The sequence below is a fragment of the Cuculus canorus genome, chromosome 18 (assembly GCF_017976375.1).
Source record: "Cuculus canorus isolate bCucCan1 chromosome 18, bCucCan1.pri, whole genome shotgun sequence".
Classification (NCBI taxonomy): domain Eukaryota; kingdom Metazoa; phylum Chordata; class Aves; order Cuculiformes; family Cuculidae; genus Cuculus; species Cuculus canorus.
This window is the reverse complement of record NC_071418.1, coordinates 3,531,692-3,554,247: the sequence shown is the minus strand read 5'-3', so window position 1 is coordinate 3,554,247 and position 22,556 is coordinate 3,531,692. Positions and strand designations below refer to the sequence as shown.

Below are 22,556 nucleotides of genomic sequence, written 5' to 3'. Positions count from 1 at the left end.
GTGTAACCCACTATAAGCTAAAAAAAACCCGAACACAGAGCTGCTTCAAAGAGGCTGTGTTGGTCTAGATATTTTTGCTAATAAAGAGGTAGTCTGCTTTGCAGCCAAGCAAAGACGAATGAATTAATCTTTCCTGAACATAAAAGAAATGCTAATTTATCTAGGTTTTTCAGGGTTTATAGTGAAAATGGAGCTAGGTGTTGGAGTAAGCAAAATATAGATATCACTGTTACTATGGAACCTGAGAAGGTCTGTGTTGTCTACTTGGAAAAATCATATGGCACTGAAGTAAATGAGCATTAGAATAATTTTTGTTTCTATGTGTGGGTGGAAACTTCTTTTATAAGTTAAAATATTGCTGTAATTTCTGGAATGTTTTGCATAAAGCAGTTAGAACTTTTTGTTTTGAAGAACACTAGGGATGCTCGCTCAGCTCGCCCCATGTCCCAGACGCAGGTGCTTTCCCCGACTGCGCTCACTTAGGTATTTGTAAAGGTGCCATTCTGTGCTCCAGGGTACTAGTTTTTAAGTTCCTCTCCTTTGCTTTCTGTTGACACTAATGAATATCAAGTATGCCAAATTAAGGTTTTGATGTGCAGGTAGAAGTAATTACCAAAGCATGTTGCAAGGCAGGTTAAGAAAAGGAAAACGTGTCCCCCTTCAATGAGTACTCTGGCTTGTCTTCTGCCTCATTTATCATCTCTTATTTTCTGTAAGCAGATGTTAGAGGAGCAGCATAACGCCGGTGGTTAGGGGCAGCGCCTATGGGCTTGTTACAGCAGAGCTGGTTGGTTTGTTTTCTGTTTCTTTCACTGGCAGGAAGGAATGGAATTTAATCGTAGAGCGTGGGACTCCTGTGCTGTAAGTGGGCAGTTACACAATGTGTTAAACGATGTTAAACAGTGATGGTGTGTTAAAACAAACTCCATTGTGGTCTTCCACTCAGTCTTTAATTGTTGGTGATTAAAATGTCAGGGCTGTCTATGAGCAGACAGACTGTTTGCTCTGCCTGGGCTGTTGGTGATTAAAATGCCCGTGCTGGAAGCAGGCGGGCAGCTCTGCGGCGTGTCCTCACCACCTGCCTTCTGCTCGCCCCAGCCAGCCTGCTTCGGCAGACCTTGCGGCGTTCGATGAAGATGAGGTGGGAGAACACTGCGCTACATGGACAAAATTATTTTCTCATGAAAATCCTCATCTCGTGCTCTGTCACTTTGGTGCTGCCTCATTGAGGGTGTTCTCTGCTTTGTTGTATTTGTACAATAAGTGACACAACTTTGGCAAAAGCTTGGGTATTTATTAAAAACTTTGATGTGGAACTGTACTTGGTTTTCCATCAGCTTAAAAGCCTGTTAACAAGTGTTTTCTTCTCTAGGGATGGATGAATGAAATCTATAATTATGATCCAGAAACATACCATGCTACGTTGACTCACTCTGTCTATGTGCGACTCGAGGGAAGCACCTTAAGGCTTTCAAAACCCAATAAAAATATTTCTAGGAGGGCTGTGTACAACGAGCCGAAGCCTGAAGTCACGTATGTCAGCCAGAAAATCTATGAGCTTACAGAGAGCAAGGTGAGTGTGCTTCACTTAGGCCTGAGTTTAACAACAGTCCAATGTAGTGTCCGTATCTCTCGTGTTCCTGTGTTCTTTACATGGCTACAGAAACAGAGGATATATAAATGAAAAATAAGTTAGTTTAACCTTTTCGTTTATTCTTCAGATTTCCCTGGTCCCTAAGAGTCTGGCACGAAAACGTATTTGGAATAAGAAATATCCTATTTGCATTGAACTCGCTAGACAGGATGACTTTATGGCTAAGGCCCAGGCTGATAAGGACAATACAGAAGAAAAGTTATCTGCTGAAAAAGTGGACTTGAACAATGAAGAATCCAAGAAGGATGGTGCAAAGTACACTAGCCAAAAGGATCAAGTGCTTTATCTCTTTGGAAGGACAGGCAGGGAGAAGGAGGAATGGTTCAGAAGGTTCCTTCTTGCATCCAAGCAGAAATCCGAAGCGAAGAAGCCATCCAGTTTATGTGGGAGCAAGCCAGGTATTCCAATTTTGTGTTCTAGTAAAAATGTCTATTAAAAGAAACAGATCAAATTTATGTTTTTCCCAGTGGTAGTTATAGCAACTGTAATGATCTTTGCAGGCAAATAATGCTAAGGCACTCTGCTGCTCCTTATCTTGGCCTCTGATTCCCACATTCCCACCCTGCTTTTTCCTCTCTTGGCTGTATACTTGGCAATATGCCCTCAACTATTCTAACTATTTTTAGCCTGTTTTGTGTGAGTATGCTGTAACATAACACTGGTAATGTTTGTAAGGATGAATTGATCAATCTTTTTTTTCTCTGCACTATTGGAATTGATGTCAATGTTTGCAGTATTAGACTCAATCCTATTATTTGTTCTTCCTCCTCCTTCCTTCCACTCTAGACTACTGTAAAAACAATAGAGCTTTCTTATGGGTTAATGTCGCAAGAAAACATTTTTCTGCTTAAATAAAAAGTCCTGTGTTAATAGATATATCTGAACCACCAAACATGTTAGTCTACGGTATTGAACAAGTGTTTGAAATATTAGTTTTAAACCATCCTCAGATATAATTTTAAATCTGGATGACTCATGTTTTTCTGTCTTTATTCTCCATGAAGCTTTTAAAAATTGGTTACCATCATTATTTTTGGCACATAACTTCTTGAAATGCAAATGCAAAATTAATGGCTAATTAAAATTCTAATAGTTACAAGGGTTTGTCAGTCCTTTTAATTGTAACAGTCTTATTAAATTGAAAAAAACCCGTTTCGTTATATGCACGTTTGAATCGCCTGACTTTTATTTTAGCCATTGGGAATTCTGCCATATGTTGTACATATGTGACTGTCCATATTTAAATATGCTTTTGATCAGCTGAATTTTCCAGTCACACATCGTGCTGGCTGCTGAATCATACCAAATATTGACTAATTTGGGTTTAGGACCACCTAAGCATACAGTAGTGGAATTGACTTTTACCCCTCAAAATGAGAAGTTGCTGTTCCGAATGATCTTTTTTTCAGAATAAATTAAATTTACAAGCTAATTATGTTCTCGTGTTTGATGGTACACTCTGCTGTTTGACTGTCAGGTTCCTTTTCTGTTAAACAGGTATTATTCTTTTTGATTTAGGGATCTTGCCAACACACAGTAGAAGTGATAGTCAATCTGGAGTTCTCACACACAGCCGAAGCAGCAGCAAGGGGAGTGCAGAAGAAATTGCATCCCAGCCAAAGCATAAGGATCTGGCTGGCAACGTGCGGCAGAAGATGCTTCTGGACTACAATATTTATATGGCAAAGTGTGTTCCACAGGAAAAGAAAAGCCCTTCAGGTAGTCCGGTCCTCAGTGCAGACAGCAGCCCTACAGCTGTGAAAAAGGTAATACTTCTCCCCAAAGAGATGCATCAGAGGTGGTGATATATTTTATCTTGTTAACTACTACTTTAAAAATCATCTATGTAGGAAGAAAAAATCATTTCTTTAATTACAGGTTGGACCTAAACTTTTTGTAAAGTCAGTGTGGTTTTTCGTTGATTTAGTTTGATTTCTAATCTCCTAAGAATGTCTCGTTTTGTGGCTTTTGCAGTGTTTTGTACCTAAGAGCTTGTACAGCTGAAGGCAATAAGTCTGTAGATACTGTTCATTAGGAATGCACGGGTGTGTCCTGAAAACCCCTGGTCCCTAAAGAACTTCTTATGTTTGATTGAAACAAAGAAATCACAATTCTGCAAAACAGAATAGTAACAAAAGTTCAATTTTTGTGTATTTATTCTAAAGCAGGTTGAACTAAAATTGTATTTTTGAGGACCTGGCTTGTTGAAGCAATTTAAGTGGAATTTTTAGTATTTGGTAGTAATATTAATATTCATTTTCTACTGATTGTGGGGAGCTGAAGGCTGCCTCCATCCCATAGTGCATCTGAGCACCTGATTGGGGCAGAATTGTCATGTAGCACGAATAAAAGCTGGATACTGTTCGTAGCAGTTACTCAGTGCAGCTATTACACTATAAATCTGTTTTCAGCTCCACATTTGGCTTCTTTCATCCGCTCTGAATCACACGAGGCAGTGTTTTTCTGTCCTGGACTTGAACACTTTTTTTTCTGTTATGTGTTTCAGAAAGCGCTTAACCTCTTCAGTTCTTCTCAAGAATGATATCCTGGCCTTGTTGCCGTGGGCAGGGTTAGGCCTTTGCCTTTAGTATGTACTGATGGTCCTCGGGCTGTGGCTTTGGTGACAGTGGGACAGTTTTTACTGCAGTGTTCCTGCTGCTTGGGTTGATTAGGGGACAGAAGTGGGATTGGCTCTTGTATAGGCTACAGCTTGATTTGGATGACCTTGCTCAAAAGGGCACAAAGCATGGGTGGATGGTTTGTGTGGTTTCCATTTTTGAAATGTCTTGTAAAGCAATATTAAATGGCTGATGTATTAGTGTTGTGTAGTACGTAGCAGCGAGCAGTGTCTCTGGCTCCGACACTAATCCTCTGGTCTCTTGGGCTGCATTTGAATCACTTTTAATAAACAGAACTTTAATATTAAGTATGACGCTCCTAATAAATGGATCCTTAATGTTAAGTGATACCATTCATTTCAAACATGTAATTAATGTCATGCTGCTTTGTTGTCAGACTTTCATACACTGTCCAGAGAGGAGCAGGCGGCCGTGGTACAGCATACAAATAAACACATCGTGTGTTCTCCCAGGAAAAAAAAGATATTCTAGCCCCTGACAACCCATGATGCAGTGATGAATTCGCTGCTGAATCTGGCACGTGTCAGAAATTGTTCTATAAATAGATCAGCAGCGCTGGCAGGAAACTTGCGTCACAGCCGAAGCTACTAACCCAGCAATTCTGCCTGCGCGAGGCTGCAGCCGTCGGGAGCAGTCGCTGCCAAGAAATGATGTTCAGAACTGTAGCAGCTACCCGGCTCCTCTTAGAAAGCACTGCTTTTTTTGCTGGCTTCAGAATTTCTGCCTGTAATAATGAAAGGCAGATTTTCCTTTCATTGCAGGCAGTTGAGAGACGTTAAGTATGTTGTCTTTCCTTCGTGGAAACCACCTGGTTTTAGTGAAACGCATAGATAGCATGTACACACCGAAAATTATTTCAGCTGCCTTTGCTTTCATGTCTATAGTCAGTGATGCAACATCTGAACATATATCTCCAAGCGTTTGGAGACCAAGACACAATCTTTCGGACTGGAGACAAAAATCTGTAATGCAGCAAGAGGGAATGATAAGGTTTGCTGAATGCCATATACAGACACTGGAAGGAAGAATTTGTTTCCCTGCACTGCATTTGTTTATCATCTATTTGTGGTGTTTCAAAACTGGATTTAAGGATGCAAGATTGCATCTTGCTTCCCTATTTCTTTTATAAAACAACAGAAGAGTGGAGCTCTTCTAGATCCTGTTGGGAAGAGAGTGTCTCTGCTACAGACACATTTTTAAGTCTGCCCACTCTGGGCTTATTTGCTTTTTCTGCCAGAGGTTAAATTACATACAGCTTTCTCATTTCATTGCCAGAGGTGAATCTGTAGCTGTGTGGGCTCATTCACTCTGTTGCACGTCAGGATGATGACAAGCAAGCTCATGTCAGGCCAGCTGATGTGGTTGTAAAGCTGCTGTCTGTGCTGAACATGCAGCGCTCTTAGTTAACATGGGCTGTAACGCTGAACTTCCCAGTGTAAATGAGGCCTTTTCTGGCCTTAGTTTATAGAATTTACTGAATGACCTGCTCTGTGTTTTCAGTTGCCAGATGCCCAAGTGGAACCTGAAAAAGAAGAACAGGAGGCCTGGGTGAATGCTTTGCTTGGAAGAATATTTTGGGATTTTTTAGGAGAAAAGTATTGGTCTGATCTAGTGTCAAAGAAGATCCAGATGAAACTTAGCAAAATAAAGGTAACTAATCTGGAGAGTCTCATTACACATTCCTTTTGGAGGAAAACAAATACATAATGTTTGAGTTCTAAAACAGTAGAAGAAACACTTAAGTCATACTTGTATGTAAAAAACAAGTCAATAAATGTGATGCAGAGTTCCAGTTCAGCTTTATTATCCATTTCACAGTAGGATCTCAGCACGTTAATTTTGCTGCTTCAGTTTCAAATGAACTACAACTGGATTAACTATTTGTGTCCGAAGTTTTTATGTAAAAAGTAGAAGTATTATTGTGTTTACTCTGGGGATAAATAGAACTGCTTGTAAGTTCTGAAATCCGCTTTGGGAAATAGTATATTGCCTTTCAGATGGAGGAGATCAGGGCACCACAATTCTGATGTTCTCCTGTTAACTCCAGACGTACGTGGCTTGCAGGAGAGGTCGGTGGGCGTAACAGCCAGGGAAAGAGCTGTCTGTGGGGTGGCAGGGTATAATTGTACACACAGTGCACAAGCTCAGAGGATGGAGGGAGGACTGATGCTTCTGAATGACTTTTGGGTCTTCCCATTGCATTCTGAACTTCTGAACAGCAGCAGTTAATCAGTGGGCTGTTCAACTCCTGATGCTTGGGGAGGAGTTTGCCTCATCCTAAGGGCAAAGGAAGATGTACTCTTGCTGACAAAAGCTCTGAAATTTAGCTGCCAGCACCAGCTGTGAGATAGTGTTGCTGTGCTTTGGGAAATAAGCAGTAACCTAATTCTGCACTGGCTGTTTCCACAATTGTGACCGCACAGTACCCAAATATCTAATTGGAAACAGTTTAAGTGGAAAGACTGGGAATGGGGGGTGGATGTATTTTTGATAGGTTAAATCACTGTCTGTTCACAGGAGATAACATTTCTGTCAATTAGAAATACTTACAGTCAATAGATACCAAAACCATTGTGATTCTGTGCCTCTATTATCCTAAATTTGATACAGATTTTAAAAGCTAATGTGCTATGAAAGAATTTGCCAAAGATAAAATGTTGATATAACTGCAACTATAAAATATGTGACTGAATTTCCAAAGAGTCTTTTGTTTTCATTCACAGTAAAATAGGATTTACACTTCATTCTTGACTAAAAAGCAGGCTGGAGACAGTGTCTGCACTTCAGCATCACTTAAAAACGTTCCAAGTTTAGATACTGAATCTCTCCTTAGAATGTTATTTTGAAACTAATAACTGTGAAATCCTAGAATGGGAAGAAATTTGTGCATTCGTATTTCTTTCTTTCACTGGTGGCTTTTCAGCTCAATCCATTCTTTAAGTTTAATGACCTTTCTTCTCTCAAGAAACAACGATGTTTAGTTCTACAACATTTGTTTTTACATTCTGTTCTTTTAGCTGCCGTATTTCATGAATGAGCTAACTCTTACTGAGCTTGACATGGGGATAGCAGTGCCGAAGATCCTGCAAGCCTTCAAACCTTCTGTTGATCACAGAGGTAAAATACATGCTTCCTCTTCTGGGTTTGGCAGGTTCATGCCTTCATACCTGCGGAGAGCAGAGTTTTTCTCTGTATCTGTGTTTTAAGAAGAAGGTACACGCGAGTAGAGCTTATTCTGAGGAGATACTGAGTGGTCTCTATCTCCAATACCAGTAGCATCAGGCTTAGAATAAACATAATTCTGTAGATATGGGAATATGATCATGTCTTTCCACTGGAAATAATTACTGAATTTAACTAAAATTTATGCAGACCTGTATCTGATACTCTGTTGTGGACTAGAGAGAGAAATATGCATCTCAAGACAGATCTGTTTCTGTACCATACCTGAGAATGGATTTGGCTCTCTTCAAGAGAAGTTGCCCTGTTCTGAGAAGAGTGACTCAGAAAACACAATTGTAATAATGCAGAAAAGAAGAATACAGCGTTGCTTGGAAAAGAAACTTCAAAATACAGCATCGTATTATGTCCGTAGCATTAGAGATTTATTATTATTTTTAAACTGAATGACTTTCACGTTGCTGCTTTATCAATCAGAACTGTTTGTTTTCTCTTCATTCTAGCTTGCATGTGGTCACAGGAGTATATTTGAGGATGCTCTTGTCACTTAGTTTCACAAAGAGATAAACTTGGGTTAAAGTTCTTTAGCTTCAAAAGTATTTGTTCTACATGCTCAGGAGAGTTAGATGTCATATTTCTTCTGAGATGGAGATGTTGCTGATTGGTCTAAAGGGAAATATTTCCTTAGAGCACCTGTTGTGGTGCAGCTATGGGTTGCATGGCAAATAAGTTAGTTTGGTTTTAAACTGTTCTTTCAACTCTTAGATGAAGATATCATCTTGCTGCTTCTGGTCATATGCTTTGTGCACGGAACAGCACATAGGGCATCCTTTGGTGTTCCCAGCAGCCGAGTGGCTTCACCGTGGGGAGAAATTTTATTGAGTTACAGAAAACAAAGCAAAAACTTTAAAAAATCGTTACATGTGTGATGGTCGCCAAGTGGATTTGTGGTTTCTTTTTAAACAAACACGCTCTGGGGTTCTTGCCAGTGTTCCCCTTTGCTGAGATTTGAACATTTTTTGAATTCCTTGCTCTGTTCTCATAGCTTTAGTTGTAACCAAAGACTGCAGTTCCAAGTCATGAGATGGGATTTAGGAGACTGCTCAGTACTCGGCTTCAATTAGTTGTGGACAACAGCAGTGAGAACAACTAACTCCTGTTTCTTGGTCAGTTAAACTGTGACAAACAAACACTTAGAGCAGAATTTGTAACCCTTGTAACTTCTTTATATTGACAAATGACATGTAAACTCAGAATCTGAGATTTTAAGAGCCTGCAGTGAATAATTACTGAAATAACTTGTTTTCCTGTTGTATTTAAAAGGACATGAATACAGGGATGATAACTGGAAATGCTTATTTTCATAAGGATAAATATATTTGTTGGTAACTTGACCTATGAATAAATCACACATAGGAAAAAAAAATCCTAAAACTCTAGGCCAGAATCCAGAACAAATACTTTTAAGAATTTTTTTAAGCGCTTGTGATAATCAGTCATTTGAGGTAGTGTTTTGTGAGGCTTTAAAATTAAATAACTAGTTGTGATGTGCTTTGTTTCATCCATACCTTTTTAGCAGTGTTTGAGAATGAGGAAAGTATTTTTTTATTAGATGGCTCTTCTGAATAACTTGAATTCGCTGACAGACAATGTTAGGAGAAAAAAATAAATAAATCTTATTTCTGTTAATACAGCCCTATTTGCATGACAGCATATGCTGTAGTATTTACTGTACTTCCCTCAAGACGGGAACCAGATAACTCCAAATGAATAGTACCATCTGCCCAATTCATCACTACCTCTCCCTTCCCACCTCCCTTTTTCCCCTCTGGAAAATGCATATGAACGTTTTCTGGCCAGAAGGAATTTTCCCTCTCAGTAACGGCATCCTTTGCTTAATTTGCTCCACTGTTAAAACACCATAGGTGTTTTTAAGCGCGCTGGCTCACTGCTTACCCAAAAGGTCTGCTTAGCTCTTTTCTTGTTTCTGATGATCTTGCTCCTAATTTTATCACTTAAATAGGAAAAAGTCTATATGAGCTTGCCTTTTGTTTTAGAACAGCGTTGGGAAAAGAATGATTTGGGTTAGTAAGGCAGCAGCTTGTCTGCAGTGCTGCTTCCATCATCTAATCTCCTAGCGTATCAGTGCCCTGGTCAGGGGGCACTGGGTGGTATTTCTGTCAATACAAACGCGTGGGACTGGGGACAGTGCCATTCTTCCGTTTCTTTTCTGCAAAAACCTATCAGTTGTTCTTTAACAGCAACAGCGTGTCTTTTTGAGATCAATCAAACCCAAAGAGTGGTTGCCAGTCATCATTTCCTAATAAGTAAATTAAAGTAGAACGCGTTAGCGGCTGCTGTGCCAGATACTGGTGGGCTTGTGTGCAGCTGCAGTGTCTGGAAAAGGAAGATGCATAATCTATGCTTAGTGGCATCTGATTTCTAATCTCTGGATCACAAATACCCTACAGCTTTTTTTTAATCAGTGGGACTGCAGGGTGTCACACAAGAGGCGGGACCTAATCTTGCAATTATTCCCAAGATATTTCTTTTGGTGATTGCGATAAGCGAATATTCTGCCCAGACAATAAGATTTAACTTATTACTACACATCTAGAATTGTTCTAAGTAATGACCCTGTGCTGTGAGTCATTAAAACATGTCTAGAGCTGAGTTACCGAGTGAACCTTTTCATACTTCTTTGATTACACCATTGTCGAAATCAAAGGAGACTGCAGGTTGTGAAGTGCGACAAGCAATATTGCTCAGGGTTTTCAAGTTTTGCTTTGTTTGGACAGCATAAGCAATAGAGAGGAATGTCCCCATTACTGTTTTGCTTGGAACAGTACTGTAAATAGTTCTGAAGTGAATCCCTGATTATATTCTATTTTCTTTGTCTTGATTCAGATCTCTTAAGCAGTTTATGTGTGTGTAAATCACACTCCTTTTTTAGATCATTAGCTTTACTCGCTGATCTGTCTTTCAGCGTGGCTTCAATTCATATCTGAACGTTCTGCTTTGTTCCTTAAGCTTAATGTGAACAGAAAACTTGCTTTGAAAAGCTTTTAAATTTTTGTGAATTAATGACATAATTGGTTGATGAAAAAGTAGTTTTACTCTTTTGAAAAAGAGTGATGTGTAGACTTGTTTTAAAACAAGTTTTGGCTTGACAGTAGGAACAGTCACATTTGCTTCATTTTAAAGTGATGTATTTTTGTTATTGTTGTTAATTTTAGGACTTTGGATTGAATTGGATATGTCCTACAATGGATCTTTTCTAATGACCCTAGAGACCAAGATGAACTTGACCAAACTTGGTAAAGAGCCACTTGGTGAAGCGCTTAAAGTTGGAGAGATCGGCAAAGAAGGGTAAGATATTAAAGACAGAGTCAAGTGAGAGCTTTCATAGTGATAAAGTCAAATTTCCTTGCATATATGCAGCTCTGGCTTTGCAGTAGGTTGAAAGGAGTTGAGGGGGTTGCATATATGTAAGCGTAGGACGTGGCCTTCCTGTGCAACTTTAATGTTTGATTATACCACTGATAATTGTCTTAAAAGGCTTTTGTAGTACAATAATTTTTCTATATATATTTTAGCAGTGGTTTAAAGTGTTCTGTGACTAAAACTTGGCTTGATTTGGGATCTTAGCCAGGAAGATGTGAATATTGGAGGTACACACATGTAGCGACGGAGACAGACACATGCAACATGCTACCCCAGCAGGGTACAGCTGTTGTAAACCATGTAATGGTAAACAGCTGTGGGTACACAGGCTGTAATTGTGTTAGTAAAGACTCTTTTGGTATTTTTATTGCATCGTGGAAATAATCACACCTCTACTTAGTCTCTAGTTTTCCTCATATCCCACTCCTGTTTACCTGCTGTGTCTAAGCGCAGCGTCTTATAGAGGAGCTGGTTAGAAAATACACATTTTAACTTACCTACCTCGTGTTTGTGCTTTCCCTCTCATTCTCACGATGTCTGAATTCCATCAGTCTGTCCATTTTTATTGACCTGGTGAGTGACACCTGTCCATCCATCCTGTCGGCTGTGGCGTGTGGATTCTCTTGGGCTCTGTTCCTTTTGAGCTTCAGAATGCAGTTCCTGAACAGTGAGCGATCTCTTAGTGCACTACTCTAAAGCTGGCCCTTTGTTTAGAAACGAATAAAATATTCTGGTCTTCCAGAGTTAAGAAAACAAATGCTTTGCAGACTCGTGTCGTAGCTCTGAGCATTTATTCTGAGATATCTTGAAGTAATGCTTTTAGGAGCACTACATTACAGTGGAGTCATGACAAGAAAATAAATGTGAAAAAACTAATGGCTGAATGATCTCATGCACTGGTAGAAATTCAGAGGGTTTTAAATTGACCTAGATTCTCATTGTCACCGGTTGAAATAAATATTTCTGAATTTACATCAGTACAATTGATAGATGGGATTTTGGAAAAATCCCTTTAATCTCGTCGTGTGAGAAAGTGGGGGATAGAGAATGAAATGCTATACAAATGGAATTCTTGTTTTTCTTCCCTATCCTTTCCGGGTTTTTTGTGTATTTTATATCTGTCCAGTGCAAGAATGGCTGCAAGAATGACCTCAGAAAAAATTAGTGAACAAATTGATTTCATATGTAAAAATCAGCTTGATTCTGGCTGAGCAATAGGCCCCCAGCAACGCAAATGTAAATGTCTGTAGCTAAGCAACCAATTACTTGAAGGTGGAACCATTGACTGTATTCCTCCCCGCACACGGCTGTGATACTGTGATATTTCAGCGCTCAGGGCCAGGTTCCCTGCCAGCTTCACATAAAGAGCAGTCTAATGTATTCTAGTTTGACTGAGGTTTCTTGGTTGTTGTTTTCCTTTTCCTTTAAATACAATGGATATCATAAACAAACAAACAAATTGAAGACTCGGAGAAGTATAGAACAGTTTGATTCTCATCTCTGCTTTCCGTTGTGTGTGATGATTTTACTGGCTTTTTTAATTACTAGTTCACAGTTGCTGTGACAAATCAAACTACTCGGAATGCGCTCACATCCACAGTCGTGTTGTCTGTAAGTGTTGCTTTCTTGCACTCCTTTCTGTCTCTCAAGAGCCTGGAACAAACAGCCCCTTGAGATGCTGTAACCACAAACTCGTGTAAGAAAGGCAGCTACTCATCCAGGAAAAGGAGGAGTGGGGGGACAGCACTGAGTTTTAACTGTCCTTAAAGTGAGACAAGTGGTTCAACGTTGCAGTCCATTTGATCGCCGCTGCTGTGTTACTGTTTGAAATGGAAGCGTGCTGTTACACAGCTGGACAACGCTGTCTGTCTTGCGTGTACTCTAAGGAAAACGCAGCTCTCAAAAAGGGTAGAAAACTATTTCATTGCTAATTTTATAAAATTGATACGGCAGCAGGTTCTGCCGTACCGGAGATGAGGCAAAAGCAGGCAGGCTAACCCAAAGTTACCACTGTTTCTTACCGCATCAGACCTTTTTGCTGGTTTTTTGCTGTTTAAAAACAAACTGACAAATGACAATTCATAAAATACTCTGCGGTCTGCTCAGGAACAATGCTGTAGCTCCGAAGGGTTTTTCTGCCAATGTTTGTGTTGTATAAACGGTCCATTGTATGCAGAGATCCCTGAAATCTCACCCGAGCTTATTTATTGTCGCTTTGTTTAATGGGAGGAGGTCTTGTGCTCTTTGTCGGTGGGTGCCTGGGGAGGCACTTCAGAGGGTCAGTTATTACCCAGGCAAATGAACCCCCTCCTTGTGAGATGATGACACCCTCGAGAGCCTTGAAAATGCCTTGGGCACACTTTGAATTGGGTATGAGGTGCAGAGGGAAGTGAAGCAAGGTCACACTCGGGCAGAAAATGTGTAGTTTGACCTAAAAATGTGAACTTCTTTCTGAGAAACAGTGCCAGTGTTGCTATTCGGGTCGGTGATATGACATGAAGTGAACTCCTCTCTTGAGCAACAGCTCTGGCTTTGCTGTTCGGGCTGGTGACACGAGCCATCCACCCCACCTACAGCCTTGGTTTGTGGAGCTGTCTCACCCTTCTGCGTGTAGGAAACTCATCTCTGGATAAGAAGAAGAGGTTATGAGTGATTCCACAGCCTGGGTAGTGCATTCTTTGGTGTAGAGGGAGCGTGGGATTCCTGCTCCAGTCCTGAAGAAGGCAGTTAGGAGGGAGTGCTCTGCCCCGTGAGCTGGACGTGATCTATCCTCTTACATTTGGACTTGATGCAGCAACCATGACCTGTCCTGTGGACAGAACAGCAGACAGTGGCCTCGGGCCGTGCCCTTTGTGAGGTTATTAAATGCTTCAAATAAATTTCCAAGAACACAAAACAAAAAAAAAAAGAAAACGCAGCTATAAACTGTGTTCTGAACAAGATGTAGAATATTATAGTCCTTAGGGCTAAACCCGTGTGCTTTTGAAGCTTGTGTTGTGTAACTATTTCAAGCTCTCGCATTCAGTAGAGATCTCTTAGTACTGAAGTGTATTCACTGTATCCTTCCCTAATTGTAATCCGTTTAAAAGATTTGAAATTCTTTCTGTGATTGTGTACGTGAATTCTTCCATAGTAGAAGTCCAGAAATTAGTACTACTGTGTGATGTTTTGTGTCCTAAGAGCAGCACTTGTTTGATTTTATTACTTTACTTTATCCCCCCTCCCCATGACATTCTTTGCCTTATTCCACCTTGGACTCTCTTCAGAAAAAAACAAACCAAAACCTTAAATCCTGTAAACATTATTCACTATGTCAGAGGAGCTTCAAAGTTCACAACCTGAAGGTCAAATTTCCCTACAAATATAGTTAGGGAAAGGAATATTTCCAGCAAAAATACTAAAGGAAGATTATAGCCTAAATTTGTATGGGACAAAAGTATAGATCCTTACGCAGGATTACGTTTTGCTGGAGAAAACAAATGTTCTGTTTTGAAGCGAATTCTGACAGATTGGCTTCAGAGCGGCTCCGGTTTTGTTCTTTTACCTAGAGTTTATTTTAGAATCTCCAACAGAAATCCATGAAATGCCAGCCAAAGCTGCACATGATGAATAGCTATTTAAGAATATTACATTTGACCTGGAAATTGCATTGTTTCAGTTTCAGGCCAAGGGCGTATTGTCTTGCAGACAGTGATGAGGAATCCTCCAGCGCTGGGTCTTCAGAGGAGGACGATGCTCCTGAACTGGCAGGAGAGAAGCAGATGACTCCAGGAGCAGAAGGGTGAGTCTGGAGAGTGTGTGTAAATCCTTTCCTCCCCGCTGCATTTCCAGGCTCCATGTAAGTGATATCCTGGTCCAGCACTGTAGTGCTCATTGTCACGCGGGATGGCAGAGTGTGAGTGTATCCGGGCAATTAAGCAAACACAACTGGCTCATTTCTGGAGCGACAAGCAGCCATCAAACCCTATGTTACAGACTGAAAGGAAGCTGCTCGGCTGAGTGTTTTACCATGCTGGCTGCGTTGTTCACCACACAGCACTTTGGCAGAGTGACCTGCGCTCCGTTTACGCCTCTTAATTCCTTCGCTATTAGGGTTACAGAGAGAGCCAAGTCTTTGGGATGAGAACCCTTGGGGACCTTCCCCAGCGTGCCTTGCTTGGCACCAGAGCCAAGAACAGGATTTTGTGTGTAAGCTTGAAGTACTTTCTTTGTATGCAGTATTATACCCATACTGATCCTGCTGATCCCTTATTTCCAGCATGTTCTTTTGTTTAAAAAACAACTGTTACTCAAGCCTGGCTTTCTTGCTCAGGGGTTTGTGTTTTGGTTTTCTTTTTTTCCTCTTCTAAAGGCTTTGGGCAGCTCAGCTGTGCAATACTGCCCTCTGATGTCGTGCAAGAATGCTAAAGAACATTTCCTCATGTCAGTTTTGCCATGTCATTCCTTGGTTTGGCTGCTATTCTCATTTCTTTTTTTTTTGCTTTTTACATCTGAACAAAATTATGCCATGGAAAGAGAAATTTGGCGTAGCACTGGAATGTCTCAGACAATCACAGTGTTTCTATGTCTGAACATATCTCTGATTTTACAGTGAATATACCAGAAGGCCTCATGACATATTCAAAATGGTCAGGGGAGTTTCCGTGGAGTTTTACTTGTTAAATCCTTTTGAAAACTACTGAATTGTTGGAATTATTTCAATAGATGCATTTCATATATTTAAAAGTATATAGATTGTATAAAGAACTCTTAAGAACAAATATTTTTTTAAAGTAAAATACTGGAAGAATTTAATTGTACCTTTAAAAAATCTGCATTACTATCACTGTAGAATCTGATGAGGGAGTAACGACTTTACCTGGGTAAAGTTAAGAATTAGTGTAAAGTCAACAGCTGAAATTCATTCACCCCTTCTCTGTCAGTCGAGGAGTTTCTTGTCTTATCTCATGCTAAGGAAAAGAATCTGTAAAAGGCCAAATAAACCTAAATTTTTTGTAGGATAGGAAAATGTTACTTCCTTAGCAGGGCTATCTCTGCTGCATAACATCAGGAGCCACAATGGGGTATGTGTGTGAAAATGTCAAACACGCTGCTCTTGTGTATTTCTGAAATGGGAGTGGTGTGAGAAAAGACACATTCAGTCCTTAAAGCATCTGTTTTAAAAGCTAGGATGCTGTCTGACACTGTTGCCAGGAAAAGCAGCTTCTTTTTGCAGGGATAGTTAACCATTTTTGGGATATCATCCTACCCGGTACCAAATATCTCCTTCCTCTTCTTTTTCACCACCTTCATTGTAAATGCTACGATACCTTAGAATGGAAAGTTTTGTTTGACGTGCAGTGTCAAATATACTAGACACGCTGGTTGGGCCTTTTGCACTGATCTGTGCGTATGGCTCTGTCTCTCTGTCTTTTGACAGTTTGTTAGGTTGGTAGGAGGCAGGTTGTCACTTCTCATGGCAGTTTACTGGCATAAACAATGTAGGCATATTTGCAGTTTTTAAAAAGCTGCATTTCAGCGGGGAAGGAGGCGCATTCAGGCTGGACGGAGTTTCTGCCAGACGTGTAGCTGACAAAGAGCACAGCTGCTGTGTTCACGCTCTGGTAGGTACTGCTTGGATGTGTGAATATGTATCTGTTCAGGTTTTTTATATCAAAAACTGTAATGATTTAATAGGAAACCCATGGGTGTCTCAGCAAACAATAGGTTTAAGAAAATTACCTTGACGTACTCTTCTTTTGTTCTCTGACTAAAGGTATGTTGGAGGACATCGGACAAGTAAGATCATGAGAATTGTGGATAAAATTACTAAGTCAAAATACTTCCAGAAAGCAACAGAGACTGAGTTTATTAAGAAGAAAATTGAAGAGGTTTCCAATACTCCATTGCTGCTAACAGTTGAAGTACAAGAGTGCAGAGGAACGCTAGTAATTAACATTCCACCTCCACCTACTGACAGAATATGGTAAGAGGATACTGCAGAACTGGGCAGCATTTCGGGTGTATCCTAAGGAATTGCAACCAAGAAGGAAGGTAAAGAGTAGCTGGAATGGATTCTGGAAGAGGTGTTAATACAAACCAGTTCTAAATGAAGTAGGAGCTGCTGTTGAGAGAACACTGCCAGTTAACAGCTGTAAGTATATGCTTTGTTGGGATGTTTATAATCAAACCTGTTATATGTGCTCTCCTAAGGTATGGCTTTCGAAGACCTCCCTACCTGGAGTTAAAAGCTCGGCCAAAACTCGGGGAGAGAGAAGTGACCCTGGTTCATGTAACAGACTGGATAGAGAGGAAACTAGAGCAAGAGTTTCAGGTGTGTTTCCTTTACATTAGTTTTGGTCTATTAGAGGGATGGGGGCTGTAATTTTTGTGCATCCCCTGTTTCATTCGAGATCCATCGGTGTTTAAAAGATGGGTAGATGGGGTGCTCAGGGGCACGGTTTAGTGGTTGATAGGAATGGTTTGACTCCATGATCCTAGAGGTCTTTGCCAATGTACTGATTCTGTGATTCTTTATCCTTCGCTGCTCCTGGGCAGTGGGAAGGATGGTAAGAATTCAGCTGAAACTAAGTTCTGAGAGGGTCCCAAGACCATGTGTAGATCTCTACGGATATCTTTTTGAGCACTTGTCGGAATGATTTTAAAGGCAAAAATACCATTTCTTTGAAATAGGCACCATGTCAGAATTTGTAGTACTTCTACAAATAAAAAGATGATATTAGGTGTTCTTAGATGACAGAGGGCCAAACTGTTATCTGAAATTAAGAGCAGATGAGGCAGTAAGGTGTCCTGGTACCGCTTCCTTTAAAATGGTTTTAAAAAAATCACACTGACCGTAATGCAAAACACGAAGAAAACTTACACAAATACTTGTAGGAGAGGAAAACGGTTTCCTGACCGGATTCATTCCGGACCCCAACCTGTACAATCAACCAGAAATGAAACTTGCTTATTGCATTCAAAGTACAGTTTGAGAGTGGATGGGTAAGAGCTGAGAAAGAGGCAGAGTTAAAAGTTGGTGTTTCCTGTAGTGCTGTTCCAATTTAATGGAAATTGCAGAGATTATATTTCTGAGCTTTATCTCCAATGCAGCACAACAGAATGGCTTGAATTAATGGACACCGCAGGGCTTTAGTACAGGCATTGAATCAAATAGTGCTGAACCCAAGAACTTTATATCGGGAAATTTGATGCATTTTTTTAATTAAACAAATCAGAAACCTAAGGTTTCAAGTGGGACGTGAGACGTAACTTTATTCAATTGCATCTTTTTCACAGAAAATCTTTGTCATGCCAAACATGGATGATGTTTATATTCCTTTAATGCACTCAGCCATGGATCCCCGCTCCTCCACGTGCCCTCCAAAAGATCTGATCACAGAGGCCGCTGATCAACCGTGACATGTGAAAACTCTTGCAGTTTACAGTATTATAAAGTTATTCTCATGGTTTTATAAACTGTGCTGTAGTTCTCATCCTTAACTTGTGCCACTTCCCCCCGCCGAGGACTGCCTATAACCATCCCCTTGTGCTCACTTGCCTGGTTCTTGTTCCTGTGTACTTCAGCCACATGGAAGGTTCATTCCATTGAGCAGTTGATTTATTTTTGTGCTGGCTGCCATCGGGATTTTAACTCGGAGGCTAATATGACCTGTTCTTTGGGGGAGGGAGGAGGAACCTAACTGTACTAGATCAAGGAGCTTGCTGACACACCTTTTGTTCAGCTTATGTTTTCATGCTATGTTAATGTGCATTAAAGCATTGAAAGGTTGTTTGGCAGCAAAGGAACTGCGTGCCAAATGGAAAAAAAATCCTAAATAAGGAATGAATTTATAAAACTGGAAGAATATTTTTTCTTTCTCAGGCAGTTGGAGGTGTAGAATGAACTGTTTTATGTTCTTTCACTTCTGCAGTCAATAGCTTGTGTCAAGCAATCAAAATATGAAACGCTTTCAGGATAAAAGAATGTAAATTGGATGTATAGGTAATATTGTAATTCAGCGTGGTATATACATATTACTTTTTTTTCATACAGAACTTGTGCTTTTTTTGGGGAAGCAAGTAGCCATAAAACACACACAACTTATCAGTGAAGGTGAGACTGTCACATTTTTTTGTAAATGAAGAGAAAAAGAGTCGGTAAAGCCATGAGACCAAACCATCGCAAGCCGCCTTATAGTGAGGTACAATCACCTTTGGGTCATGATTAACTCTGAATGTTTATAACGACATGAGCACACTCGTAAGTGTCTAACACTGCACACGACCAGAAGTACCGAGTTACCCTGCTGTGTACAGAGCCTCTCGCTACAACAAAACACACCCCCATTTTTTTCCTAGAGGACAGTTTGTTGCTGTTGAGTCTTTTCCATTGCACTGTGTTTACACACAATGCATGGGAGCAAACTCTCAGGTTACAGCCACCCTGCTCCAGGCATCACAGCCTTTGGTGCCTCTGGAAACAGCTGTGACTGAAAGATTTTGACCCCCATGCGTTGTTTTTTTTTGACTTTGTGGAATAGGAATTCAAGCATTGCAGTTATTCAAGCTGATCACGATGTAATTGAGGAGTGTTTCTGCTAATTAATGGCCAAAACTAAAGGGGGAAAGGAACTGCCTTTAATTTCTATCTGATGATTCAAGACTAAACGTATGCAGCAAATCCAATATTTCAACACTACATATCCACTGCTCAACACGTAAAATCTTTCTGATGCTCAATGTTGCCAACTGTTCGTGGATGTCAGAAAACCTTTTAGTTTACAAAGAAGGTGAGTTTTGGCTCTCCTTTTATAACATGATTTGCTTTTTCTTTTTTTTTAGAAGTAATTTTTTAAGAATTTTTGTATGTTGTGTTGTCATATTTGATGTAAATCAAAATTTCCATGTGTAACTTTGATGATTTACCATCTCTAAATGAAGCTATTATATTGAAGGTTTTTTAAACAGCACCTTGCCTGAAACATAAAAGAAAACTAGCATTTAATATATTTAAAATTAATTCTATATTTGAACACCTATTTTGGTTACCTTTAATTGAAATATTAGTAGGTTATATTTGTTACCTGAACTCCTCCTTGACCATTCCAGGCTGTGTATATTCTGGGGTTTGCTCTGATGTAGGCATTATTTGCCTTTCATGAAGTCTGCATGTCTAGTACGCAGGTTTTTTTTATATGATTTAATTTCTATGTGCAATAACTAAAGTCAGAGGACTAGATGCACTAATGTGTAAACAGATTTAGACTTATTACACAAGATTGTCATATTGCACTTCATAAGCTGTGGGTAACTACAATCTGCTTGCTTTGTTTTATTAAATAAATTTATCCCATGTCAACCAATTAGTCAGGTAAAATTTATTTCTTTGGTACTTAGCCACAATCTTCTGAGAGTTGTTTCAGATACTCAATTCAAGAGGCAATTTGGTCAGATAATGGTGAGCTATGTGCTTTTCAGATTTTTGTTTCTATGTACTTGATGGTTATGGCACACCACGATGATTTTTCAGGTTTAAGCAATGCAGAGACTTTCTACCTCTACAAGGAAAATGCTTAAATGCAGCAGTTGTACTGTAATGAAACTGCATTTCACTGCAGCAGTTCCTCATGCTGACGTGCTCCAACACCACTTTTTCATTTTACACCTGTGACAACCTTGATGAGTACCAGGAACTGGATTAGAGAGGTGGCACACAGCACCTTTTGCATTAAGTTTAGTGGTGAAAGCATCTGAACTTAAGCAGCTGCTTTTATGCTCTTGCTCACATCCAATCCTGCCATCAGTGTGCATATAGATGTACCTTTTCTGTGTACGAAAAACTGGAGAACTGCAGCATCGCTGCCTGCAGCACAGAGCACAGTTTTTAACAGAGGGAGAAGATGGAGCCCTTTCCATGGCTGCAGCTTTCATCACTGGAGTCGAGCTCCCTTTTTTTTTTTGGCAACTTCTCAGTTTTTTTGTGCATGAAGGATGCGGAGACTGGATGCCTCTTTTCACTGCCCAGCCCTGGTGCAGCTGTCACACAATGGCTTAGGGTGGAAGGGCTCTCAAGGCCTAATCAGTTTCCCCTGCTACCACATACAGGGATCAGGTTGCTCCGAGCCCCATCCAGCCTGGCCTCAAACACCCCCAAGGATGGGGCAGCTTGGGCCAGGCTCTCCACACCCCCAAAGGAAAAATTCTTCTGAATATCTTCTTTTAATCTCCCCTGTTTCAGTTAAGAACTGTTCCCCTCGTCCTATCCCTGCACTCCCTCATCCAGAGCCCCTCCCCAGCTTTCCTGGAGCCCCTTTCAGTACTGAAGCTTCTCTAAAGTCTAGAAGGGGACATCCATGACCTCTCTGGGCAACTCGCGCCACTGCCTCTGCATCCTCACAGGTAATATTTCTTCTTATTATCTCACCTCACTCCTATCTTTCAGCTTAAACCCCTTCGCCCATGTCCTATTCCTACACTCCCTGATCAAGACCCCCTCCCCCGAGCTTTTCGGTGGGAGCGAACTGAATCCACTCCTTCCCCTCTGCACACACCCCGTGTGTCCCGTTCCCCCCGCCCGTACCGGTTGTCGCTGGCTTTTAAAAGGGCGGCACGGGCAGTACCGAGCAGCCCCAGTTATGAAGCAGCGCTTCGCTCTAGCACCACAGCTTGGCCGGCGGCGCCGCGGACAGGGCCCCGCCGGGTCAAAGGCAGTGCGGAACGCGCGGAGCCACGCCCAAAAACCAGCCGGACGCATTTGCAGGGTGCACACAGCTTTATTCGCCAGCCGTTCGCCGCCGCTCGGGCCCTGCAAGACACAGAGAAGGAAGAGAAGGTTACAAAGCCGCTGCCACGCAGCGCCCCGCCGGCCGGGGCAGCACGGGCGCTCAGTAGTAGGTTTGCTTCACGCACATCAGCAGTCTAACACGTGTCAAGAGACATCACTGCAGCCCAGCCCTATCGCCCACCCACTCGCCTGAACAGCACTCACCTCCCCGCCATGCAAAGAAAAAGGCCGAGCGCCCGCCGAGTGCCCTTATATAGAGCGGAGGCCACGCCCCTCCTGAGTTGATCAATAGTAGTCCGTCATGAAGTCACGTGATGATCGGAGTGCGGCTGCGCGTGGGGGCCTTATGTAGAGGATAGACCACGCCCCTCTGGCGTGGCCAATAGGAATCAGCTTCTTTGGATCACGTGATGGATCGCGTGCGGCTGCGCGCGGCTGCGGGTTGTGCCGAATGCAGGCGGGGTTGGTGATTGTGGGCGGGGCTTGTGCTGGGCTGGAGGCGGGGTTGGTGGTTGTGGGCGGGTTTTAGTTGAGGATATGGGCGAGGGTTTGAAATGGCGGGAAGGCTGTGGCAGGGCCAGTCTGGCTCTATTCCTGTGTCAGAAGCAGCACCACTCCCTTCATTAGTACTTTTCTCTATGCCCTGTTAAAAATAGGGCTTAATAACATCAAAACCACAGAGGTTTGGGCCTCAGGGTTGCCCGCCTCAGGAGGAGCGGGATGGCACATGGCTGCTGCGCTTGCTCTCCTGCCCTGGCTGCCTCAACCCAGGTCCCTGATGCTTTTCCCACCTCCTGTGAGGGCCTTGGGAGGCAATTCTGGTCAATCACTACTTGGTGGAGGCAGTGTTTGTGCAACTGAGCAACTCCTGATG

The 22,556-nt window shown here is 41.4% G+C and overlaps 1 protein-coding gene and 2 non-coding genes across 6 annotated transcripts in view; 1 reads left to right on the top strand and 2 right to left on the bottom strand.

Annotated features, from left to right (window-relative positions):
* TEX2 (testis expressed 2) overlaps positions 1-20,276 on the top strand; it is a 50,735-nt gene extending 30,459 nt beyond the window's left edge. For all 4 annotated transcript variants that reach the window (XM_054083062.1, XM_054083060.1, XM_054083059.1 and 1 more), the window contains exons 3-12: positions 1,373-1,573; positions 1,722-2,052; positions 3,173-3,420; positions 5,794-5,943; positions 7,311-7,410; positions 10,710-10,842; positions 14,576-14,698; positions 16,673-16,882; positions 17,110-17,230; positions 18,196-20,276. In XM_054083062.1, coding sequence (XP_053939037.1) covers positions 1,373-1,573; positions 1,722-2,052; positions 3,173-3,420; positions 5,794-5,943; positions 7,311-7,410; positions 10,710-10,842; positions 14,576-14,698; positions 16,673-16,882; positions 17,110-17,230; positions 18,196-18,318 — 1,740 coding nt within the window. In that variant the 3' untranslated portion in view covers positions 18,319-20,276. The remainder of the gene's footprint in view (positions 1-1,372; positions 1,574-1,721; positions 2,053-3,172; positions 3,421-5,793; positions 5,944-7,310; positions 7,411-10,709; positions 10,843-14,575; positions 14,699-16,672; positions 16,883-17,109; positions 17,231-18,195) is intronic.
* A 1,203-nt stretch (positions 20,277-21,479) lies between these two features.
* LOC128854053 (small nucleolar RNA SNORA76) lies at positions 21,480-21,612 on the bottom strand. The gene has a single exon (XR_008452958.1). It is a non-coding gene; the product is annotated as a small nucleolar RNA SNORA76 (small nucleolar RNA).
* A 168-nt stretch (positions 21,613-21,780) lies between these two features.
* On the bottom strand, positions 21,781-21,843 carry LOC128854051 (small nucleolar RNA SNORD104). Its single transcript, XR_008452956.1, has one exon. It is a non-coding gene; the product is annotated as a small nucleolar RNA SNORD104 (small nucleolar RNA).
* Positions 21,844-22,556: the final 713 nt, after the last annotated feature.